The sequence below is a fragment of the Galeopterus variegatus genome, unplaced genomic scaffold (assembly GCF_000696425.1).
Source record: "Galeopterus variegatus unplaced genomic scaffold, G_variegatus-3.0.2 Scaffold783, whole genome shotgun sequence".
Taxonomy (NCBI): Eukaryota; Metazoa; Chordata; class Mammalia; order Dermoptera; family Cynocephalidae; genus Galeopterus; species Galeopterus variegatus.
This window is the reverse complement of record NW_007726894.1, coordinates 523,057-532,951: the sequence shown is the minus strand read 5'-3', so window position 1 is coordinate 532,951 and position 9,895 is coordinate 523,057. Positions and strand designations below refer to the sequence as shown.

Genomic DNA, 9,895 nt, shown 5'->3' with positions numbered 1-9,895 from the left:
GGGTTGCGATCCGTTGCCGGTCACGAAAAAAGACAAAAAGACAAAAAAAAAAAAAAAAAGACAATACCATTAACTTTTTGAGGACCGCTCATGTTAGCTATTAGTACTTTAGCTCTCTAACCTTATCCCTTACCACCATCCACTGTCATGTTTTTAGGCCCCAGCCCACAATGAACTACTTGCAGATCCTCTCAGACACTCACTGTCCACACTATATCCTTTGCCTGGAATGTCCTTTCCCCCATCTCTGGCTCTTGGCTACCACTCACTCTTTAAGAGTCAGGAAGGCTGTCCCAATTCCCAACCACAAACAAGGCTTAGTTGCTCCTCTTCCTTTGTCACCAAATGCCCTGTGCGCACCTCTCACCTGCTCCTACCAGATATTCAGTTATTTGTGTATCATATCTTTCCCCTCTCATTGGCCCGGGGTTGGGGGACAGGGTCAGCTCAAGGGCAGGGACTGCAATATGGTCACTGTTGGTTTCCCAATGCTCCACAAAGCATCTGGCCCAAAGAAGCATCTAATGAACTCCTAAGCAGTCCCATTTCCCAATCCTGGGCTTGAACTTGTGATTTCCATGGCTAACACTCAGGATTTTATCCCTGACAAACATATCTGTACACCCTCATGGCGGGCCTAGAACAGCCTTGCCAGAACCAGCCCCCATAATCCTTCCAACACTCACATTAGCTGGGTACTTGGTTATCACGGTCAGCATGAGCTTGGCATAGGCTATGGAGGTGGTGGCTGCCCTCCCCTCTTTACAGAGCCTCTCCATCAAGACACTGAACTTCTCAGGGGTCATCTCCACCTGTATACATTGGGATATACAGCAGTATCACAAGAAACGCCTGGGCTCTTCATTCAACGAACCCTAGGCTCTATTCCCAACGCCATTACTTCCCAGCTGGGGACCCTCAGCAGGTCACTTAACCAAGCTAAGCCTCAGTTTACTCATCTGTAAAATAGGGCTCATAATGTCTTAACTCTGAAGACTGTAAAAAGGATTAAATGAGATAATGCACATAAAACCTGACACACGGGTCTCAGAAAATGATGGCTACCATTCCAAAGGTTCAGGTTAGGACCAAGTTGTTAAAGATATAAAGGATCGAGAAGTCCTGAGGGGCACTGTCAGCATAATAACCTAGCTCTTCATAACAATAATTTAATAAACACTATGCATCAGGCACCATTCTGAACACTTTATGCCAATTATCTCATTTAAACCTCACCCCATTCTTATGTGGTAGGTGTTACAACTCCCCTTTTGGGGCCGGCCCCGTGGCGCACTCGGGAGAGTGCAGCGCTTGGGAGCGCAGAGGCGCTCCCGCTGCGGGTTCAGATCCTATGTGGGGATGGCTGGTGCGCTCACTGGCTGAGCGCGTCGGTCACAAAAATGACAAAAAATAAATAAATAACTCCCCTTTTGTAGATGAGGAAACTGAGGCATAAAGGCTAGGACAATTACCTAATATATAAACAAATGAGGCAGAATTTTAGGTACTGATATGGAAAATCACCAAAATATACTAAGTAAAAAAAGCAAAGTACATTAGAGTTCACTGTCTCAAAGAAAAAAACCCACAAGGTACAGAGAACATTGAGCTTAATGTGTTACAATCTACATAAAAAGAAGGGGGAGAAGTAAATTTAAACCTTATATATATATAATATATATATATATAAAAAAAATATATATATATATATGAAGCATCTCTAGGAGAGTTCCCTTCAAACTAGTAACACTGGTTAGCCCTGGGGAGGGGAATCTGGATGACTGGGGGAGTAAGAGGAATATTTTCACTCTATCCTTTTGAGCTTTTAAAATTGTGAACATATGACTCTATTACCTATTCCAAGATAAAATTAAATTTAAACACACACATCAAAAAATCTTGCCCCAGAGCTGGCCAGTTAGCTCAGTTGGTTAGAGAAGTAGTGTTATAACACCAAGGTCAAGGGTTTGGATCTATGCACAACCAGCCGCAAAAAAAAAATCCTTCCCCCAGGGCCCCACGGCTGGTAAGCAGTGGAGCTGTACTGACTCCCCTCACCATATGGTCAGCTCTGTGCTGCAAGGCCTTACAAGGCACAGGGCTCTCCCACAGGGTGCCCTGCTGAGCTACAGCTGTCCTGCTTGCCTCTCCATCACTGAAGGACTCAGAAATCCAGGAGCTCATGCCCCTCTACAGCCCTGCAGCACTTCCTTGTCCACTCTTCCCCAAGGCAGCCTACTCACCTGCTGCTCCAGTAGTGATTGCAACACCAAGAAAGTCTCCTCCTTCCAGGGAAGCTCCAAAATCTGGCTGCAAAGCAGAGGCCCTGGTGAGAAAAATCCAGCCTCCCACCCAAGCCTGGATATCCACTGCTGCTATTCCCCATAGCAGGGCAAGGCCCTGGGGACAGCCAAGATCCCCAGCCAATAGAGGAATAGTCAAAGTCCCCCTGATGCTGGCAGCACCCCCAGTAGCCACTGCTGCAGAGCCGATACATGTGCCAGGAAGGTCACAACCCCAAGATCCCCTGGAGCTGACAATAAAGGATTTGGTAGTGATGTACGAAGGTCTCCTAAAAAATAACCAGGAGTCAAGAGTGCATCCTGAGAACAAAAGGAGAAGACAGAGAAGAGGGGATGCTGGAGTGAGCTGACATGCATGAGGCTTCCTAGAGGAAGTGAGCCTCCCCACAGAGCCCAGCCCACACCACGTCCACTCCAGCTGCACTTCCTGTTCCACTGCACGGTCCTCGCCTCGTTTAAAAAGGCAGCATGTACAGTGGAAACAGGGTGGCTTCTTGGGTGGATAGACTTAGATTTGATCCCAGCTTTACCACTTGCTGTCTGTGTCAAGTCCCTTAACCACTCTGAGCAGTTTTTCCATCTCTAAGGCAGCGGCAGCACCTACCTCACAGGATTGCATAAAGACTAAGAATCTAAAGCACAAAGTGCTCAATGAGCGGCGGCTGTTATTATTTTTGCAGCTGTTCCCTTCTCATATTATCCTTAGCATTTTATATTTCATGTCTGTGTCCAACGAGGTCTTACTCATTGTTTCACATCTGTACCTTGACTCTCCAATTTTAATACTCAAATTTAATACAAATATTTGAGCACTTACTAGATGCCAAATATTGTGCTAACTTGTTATATGCATCACCACATTTAATATCTAGAAAAATCCTACAAAGTAAATATCATCATATGAGGAAACTGAGGGTCAGAGAGATGAAGTAACTTGTTTGAGTTCACACGCTTAAAAGGCAAGGCTGAGATTTGAAACCATATCTTTCTGACTCCAGAGCCAGTCCTCTTAACCATTGTGCCATGTTAAAACTACGCTGTGTCTGGGCCGGCCTGTGGCTCACTCGGGAGAGTGCGGTGCTGATAACACCAAGGACACGGGTTCGGATCCCATATAGGGATGACCGGTTGGCTCACTGGCTGAGCGTGGTGCTGACGGCACCAAGTCGAGGGTTAAGATCCCCTTACCGGTCATCTTTTGAAAAAAAAAAAAAAAAAAAACTACGCTGTGAACTATTCAAAGCAGGGACCACCAGCCTCTTCTCTGCATTCTCCAAGGCACCTGGCACAAAGCCAGCCCTCACAACTGGCAGAGGCAGAACTGGGGAAGAGTGCAAGCCTGGGCTCGGGAAGGTACATGGGATGGCAACTTGCATGGGCCCATAGGATTGAAGGCATAAGCTGGGTTCAGGCAACTGAGAGATGGCACTGGCTGTGCCATGCACTATCTTTGAGGCACAGAGTCTGGAGCAGCTGGCTCTAACCCAAGTGACAGGAGCAGGCCTGGCCTGGGGGATAAAGTGAGAGTGAGGACAGCATGGAGGCCTGCACACTCACTCCAGCATTAGAACCTGTGTGTCTGGCTCCAGGGACTCGTCCTTCATAAGGCAACACAGTAACTCCATTTGAGCTGGACCTGAGTAATGGAAAGCAGAATGGAGAAGTCTAGGGAGAAATGGCAGAAGATGGGACTATGAAATAATAGAATGCCCAGGCCATTACAGGGGCATCGTCAGGGAAGCAACAGGCATCTTTACCCACTGAATACCCAACTACTGCCAGGGCCACCCTGGGGTAAAGGGTGCTAGGAACAGAGAGGGCAGAGCTACCAGGCCTGGGGCTGGTTCCAGAATTACCTGTGCCTGGGGCCTGGAGCACGGGGCCAAGGAGGGCTCTGCAGACAGGGTAGGTATACTTGGCACAGAAGGAGGTCAGGGCAGTCATGAGCAAACGAGAGGCTGAGGCAGTCAGGGAGAGGATCTACAGCCAACAGGGAGGAAAAAACTAATTTAACTCTTCTTCCCTTCAATAAATGTTTATCAGATACATACAATGTATCACATTATATTTCACATAGTGATACATGTTACAGGGGGAAAAAACCAAGTTCTTTTATCTAGGACTCAAATAGACCCATTTGGAAAAGGCACATAGCTCACCTTTCCAGCTCTCTAATCCCCAACAGCCCCTTGATCAGCTTCTGTAAGGGTTCTGGGGCCCAAGAGGGAGGAGTTAGATGTCATGTGGGTAGATGGCCCAGGGGTCCATGCCCTGCCAGTTGAGTGGGCATCCTTTCCTTGCCCAGGCTGCCCAGACAGGTCAGCCATCCTCAAGGATGGGAACCCCCTCTCCTGAGCCCCACCCTTCTGAGGGCCTAGATGCTCTTCCCCACTGTCCCTGGCACTCCCAGTACTTCCCAGTATACCTACCCGTCCAAGAAAGAGGCTCCTGGTCAGCACAGTAGCATTGCTGAAGCCAAGATCTGGCGAAAGGGCCAGCAGCCAGGTGCAGAGCTGCAGAAGACCTGTGTCTGAGAGCTGGGGGAGCTGCAGCTGAGCACACAGCAGGTCCATCTGCTGACAGCACCGGGCAGGGAGCACAGTAAGAGGGAGGATACAGGGACACTCAGCCTGTCTCCGCTAGGCTGTCTCAAGCCGACTGCGCAGCAGAGGGGGCAGGGCAGACACCCCAGAGCAAGGTAAGGCTGGAGAGCTGCCCTAGGGAGAGGAACCAAGGGCTAAAAAAAAAAAACCACTCAGGGTGACCCTTACTCTATCCCTGAGAAACAGAAACAAAATTCCCACACGAGGTAAGGAAACAAGCTTAAATGGAAAAAGGTGAGGGAAAGAGCATGTAACCTTAGGGCGAGGCAGTCCATCTGGACTCACCTGACTGGGACTGCATTCGTGGAGAAGCTGCAGCTCAGCTGGGGGGATGTCCTCCAACCCCTCCAACCCCTGGGGAGGCAAATCCCATGTTAGAGCTGGCCAAGTCCTTGGTGTCAAGTCACTGAAGCCACCCTTCAATTGGTAGAGGAAGTGGCTGAGATCCTGGAAGGTTCTACCAGAGGACAGGAACTTGCCTGGGGTTAGAGGGCATGTCTATACTTGGGCCAAGAAGACTCCCTACAGCGACTGTTCTCAGACCTTCACTTCAACCCCACCTCCCCCAACCAGCCTGTGCCTCACTGTACTGGGGCTTCCCTGGACATGGCTGAGGTCGGGGCAGAAAGTGGAAGAAGGGCTATGGTGAGCAGGGAAAGGCCAGTCACCTCCCCGAATGTCTTCAGTAGCTGCAGCAGCCTGGGAATCTGGTCCTGTGGAGGAGAGTCCAGTCACTGTCAAGTCCCTACCCCCACAATACAGCTCCAAGCCCAATCCCGGCTCCCTGCCCTGAGAAGGCCCCTAGTCAGTAGGAGCTAGTGGCAAAGATAATTCAAGACAGCTAAGAACATGAAGCCTATGTCTTGAAAAATACCTAAGAATCCAAACTAGACAAGGCCTGTGTGAAATCCAGCTGTCTAGAATTGTCTTCTCTGCATCCAACCCTAATGGGGGTAGACCCCGGCCTTGAGCAGGGAGTGTAGGCTGGTCGCTGGCATGATTCCCCCCCACCCACCCACCCCCATAGGATGGGTATAGGGTGCTCCAGAACCTCTCCCCTTTAATGCCATGCTAAACCTCATATAGATCACAAGTGCTTCCCACCTCCAATAATTCCCTTTCTACCCCCTCCTTTAGAGTATGTGGAATGGAGGCTACATTGCCTCAACCTCAGTCTCCTCCCCCTTGTTCCATGGACTACAGAGTCATCCCAGTTGGGAAACAGTGTCCCAACCAGCCTTTGCCCTGGATAAACCCTCCACTCCTGAAAGATCACTCTAAATCCAGCCTCCCTACCCGAGTACCTGGATAGCTTTGGGCAACTCCAAGCTCTCAGCTGGGCCCTTAGCATCCTCCAGACTCTGACCAGCCTCACTGGTCTCTGTTCCCATGATGGGCTGGTTCTTAATGGGTGATGTACCTCCTCCATCTTCCAGGGATTCTAATGACTCATGTTCAGGCCTCTCTTCCCCATGATCTTCTTCTTCCTCTTCTTCCCTTTCCAAACACCGGAACCTTTTGGGGGCCCTCTCCCCAGGACTGGCAGGCTCTTCCTCTGGCTCCTTTCTGCGTTTCCCAGGCTGCTGGGAGTCCCTGTCCTCCTCTTCTTCTTTAGGGTCTGGAGCCTTGGGCAATTTCAAGTTCCTGCCCCCCTGGCCCAGCTGCCTACACAGGCCTTGGAGCTGTCTCTGGCACCTTTTGGACAGTGGGGAGGCTGCTTCAGCGGAGACCCCAAACCCTAGGTCCCTTCGCAGCATCTCCCCCTGGGCCCGGAGCCAGACATCAGGGTCAGAGACTGGGTCCTGCTGGGCAATCTGCAGTACAGAGAGGAGCCCGCTTTCAGGCAGTGATGGCCGAACAGCCATCAGCAGGGACATCAGGTTCCTCTGGCATAATGGGGACAACCGCAACAATAGTGGTTTCCTGAGTAGCAGAGGAAAGAAAGCAGTTAGAGCATCTTCCAGAAGGGAACACAGGGCAGAATGAGCAGAGCTGAAGGCTAGATGGCAGTGGAAAGATGAAGGCTGGGAGGCAATACCTGCAAGAGTCAGTGTAGATGGACAGGGGGACGGCATGAGTTATCCATACATGTTCACTGAGCATCTATTATACCCAAGCCCTGCTCTTTGACCTCTTTGACATCTCCTATTTCAGCTCAAAAATTCAAGTTGAAACCTACTCTACAATAGATCCGTAATTGTTTTATGTAAAGAAAAAAGTCCTTTCCCAACTTTTACATAAAAATAATACTCCAGATGTTGTGGCCCCTCTTGGCAATCCCCTGGAACTCTCAGGGTTACTCATCTGTCCAGCTCTCATGTTCCTTTCACCAAACTGTGAGTTCCTGAAAGGCAGAGGTAGTGTCTCCTTCCTCTGTGTCCAAGTACCCAGCACAGTGCCAGCAGACCCTCGGTACACATTTAATTAATGAATTAACTCTCTTAGGGGCTGGCCCCGTGGCTCACTCAGGTGAGTGCGGTGCTGGTAGCGCCGAGGCCATGGGTTTGAATCCTATATAGGGATGGCTGGTGCGCTCACTGGCTGAGCGTGGTGCAGACCACACCGTGCCGAGGGTTGCAATCCCCTTACCGGTCAGAAAAGAAAAAAAAAAAAACTCTGAGAATAAGTGCAGAGATCTGCAATAGCTGCTGTGGACAGAGTGCTTCACAGAGGTGAAGCTTGAAACAAGGAATCAGGTAATAACCTTTCATTATATCATTTTATAGCTTCTAAACAGTATTCACAGAGGCAAAGAGGCAGACAGGGGGCTAAGAGTCTTTTCTTTTGGAGCCCCAGGATAAGAACAGAATGAATGCTCCCTCCTGCAAGCATCCAACATTCTCTGATTTAACACTATTTCCTAGTGCTCCAAAAGCCCATGATGCAATGTAGCTGTCTGTAATTTTGCTGAGGCACAAATCCAAATCCTCCTGTGTGTTCTCAGGCTTGGTGTGGCTAGCAAGTTGTGGCTGCATCTAGCCCACCACCCACCAGGCCTCTGCAGGGCCTATGCGGGGCTGTTTGTCATCATGCACAAAGGCACTGGGGATGTGAGGGAGGGAAAAGAAACCAAACTTTTATTTCTTTGTGGAAAACAGACATTATGTGAGAGAGAAAACTAGAGTCAAAATTAAAAAGATGATTAATTTGTGGTGGGAGGATATTTGGTGGTAGAGAGGGATGACCATACTCCGAGGGGTTTTAACCTTTTTTAGTGCCATGGACCCGTTATCGGAATAAGAGTGATAAATGCATTAAATAAAATACCTAGGATTACAAAGGAAATCAATTGTACTGAAATACAGTTCTATCCAGGGGTCCTAGGTTAAGCCCCCTGACCTCCCCCTACTTTATCCAGAAAAAGCCAGACAGCTAGACAGACATTTCTGTAGCCGCCAATTTAGGGGTTCACACAAGTTCTTCTGACCCATGTCTTGAAAGAAATTCAAAGTGGAGTGTAGGAAGAAAATATTAGAACTTCTATTTCTACTTATTTATCTAAAATATAAGAGCAGGGCCATATAATACCAAGGTCAAGTGTTTGGATCCTCATACTGGCTAGCTGCCAAAAATAAAATAAAATATTAAGAAATTAAGCATTACAAGGGGCCGGCCTGTGGCTCACTTGGGAGAGTGTGGTGCTGATAACACCAAGGCCACAGGTTCAGATCCCTACATAGGGATGGCCGGTTAGCTCACTTGGGAGAGCGTGGTGCTGACAAGTCAAGGGTTAAGATCCCCTTACCGGTCATCTTCAAAAAAAGAAAAAGAAAAGAAATTAAGCATTACAAATATTTAATATATAGGATGGCCCTGCATATACCAGTCTCTAGCCCATTCTGGAGGAGGAGTATCCAAGAAGAGTGGAAGGCCAAAACCAATAGGGGCTGAAGGTAGCACCTCACTGGTTTTTTATTTTCTGTGTATTTTAGTTAACTGCACTAGTTAAGTGCATTTGTGCATACTGTATTAATTTTTTTAACAAAACAAATCCTCACAAAAATAGACACATGGCTTAAAAGGATGCCTGTAAAGAAACTGAAGGTTGAAGATAACATCAGTATGGGAAGCACAACCAAATAACAATGGCAGAGCCCATACGTCTGCTCCTAGTAGGAATTCTTTTTTTTTTTTTTTTTTAAAGATGACCGGTAAGGGGATCTTAACCCTTGACTTGGTGTTGTCAGCACCACGCTCACCCAGTGAGCCGTCCCTTTTTTTTTTTTGTCCTTTTTCAGACCAGCCTCACCGCGCTCAGCCAGTGAGTGCTGTGAGCGCACCTGGTCATCCCTATATAGGATCCGAACCCGCGGCGGGAGGGCTGCTGCGCTCCCAGTGCCGCACTCTCCCGAGTGCGCCACGGCTCGACCCACTAGTAGGAATTCTTCGTCAGCCACATAAAGAGGTTAAAAAAAAAGTTCAAAGTCATTCAAAACACTAGGAATTATCAAGAACACAAAAATATGAATTCATAGGCACCATCCTTAAGGAAAGTGATCTTGCCTTAAAATGTATATTATGCTTTGAGAAACTCATAGTATAAAGCCACCACGGTTAGCAGGTGTTATCCCATCATTTATCACGTTTTTTTATTTTTATTTATTTACTTTTTTTGGCAGATGACCAGTATGGGCACATCTGTTTTAAATATCGATTTTTGCATACTTTATAATGTATGTTTTTTAACACACGTGTACATTTTATAAGTAAGTATAACTATACTGGAGGTACGTGTTCAATTCTTTTTAAAGATGGAAGTATGCGATCAAAATCGATTTGACTCCACTTATAATTAATTGTGTACGCCCAACAGAAGGCGTGTCTCATGTCGTATCCTCTGTGTCCGGCACTGCCGGGCACACAGCAGGTGCTCAGTGAAGAATGCCCCTCCTCACAGGGTGCGTGGCAGGGCGCCCCTCGTCTATAACTGAGCGGCAGCGACGGCCCCTGCCTCCCTGACTGCTGAGGGGCCGCGGGCGGAGGACTTAC

General features: G+C 48.2%; 1 protein-coding gene across 4 annotated transcripts; it reads right to left on the bottom strand.

Annotated features, from left to right (window-relative positions):
• Nucleotides 1-34: 34 nt before the first annotated feature.
• FANCE (Fanconi anemia, complementation group E) lies at nucleotides 35-7,016 on the bottom strand. Of its 4 annotated transcripts, none has more exons than XM_008572425.1 (8): nucleotides 6,211-7,016; nucleotides 5,575-5,619; nucleotides 5,192-5,260; nucleotides 4,733-4,879; nucleotides 4,160-4,283; nucleotides 3,861-3,939; nucleotides 2,244-2,310; nucleotides 35-812 (listed from the first exon to the last, which is right to left on the bottom strand). In XM_008572425.1, exons 1-8 carry the CDS (start codon nucleotides 6,979-6,981, stop codon nucleotides 627-629), a joined length of 1,488 nt encoding a protein of 495 aa, XP_008570647.1. In that variant the 5' UTR covers nucleotides 6,982-7,016; the 3' UTR covers nucleotides 35-626. The 4 variants fall into 4 exon arrangements, 3 of the variants coding, with proteins under 3 accessions (XP_008570647.1, XP_008570648.1, XP_008570649.1); XM_008572426.1 differs by having other exon boundaries at nucleotides 4,733-4,876; XM_008572427.1 differs by lacking the exon at nucleotides 3,861-3,939 and having other exon boundaries at nucleotides 728-812.
• Between the last annotated feature and the right edge of the window lie 2,879 nt (nucleotides 7,017-9,895).

What these genes read in the sequence shown, in the direction of transcription:
- FANCE (XM_008572425.1), bottom strand. Translation starts at nt 6,981, where the DNA reads ATGCCGTCCCCCTGTCCATCTACACTGACTCTTGCAGGTATTGCCTCC. An exon ending in GCTCCAGGCCCCAGGCACAG is followed by an intron (nt 3,940 to 4,159) that starts GTAATTCTGGAA and finishes TCCATTACTCAG; the next exon opens with GTCCAGCTCAAATGGAGTTA. An exon ending in AATCACTACTGGAGCAGCAG is followed by an intron (nt 813 to 2,243) that starts GTGAGTAGGCTG and finishes CAATGTATACAG; the next exon opens with GTGGAGATGACCCCTGAGAA.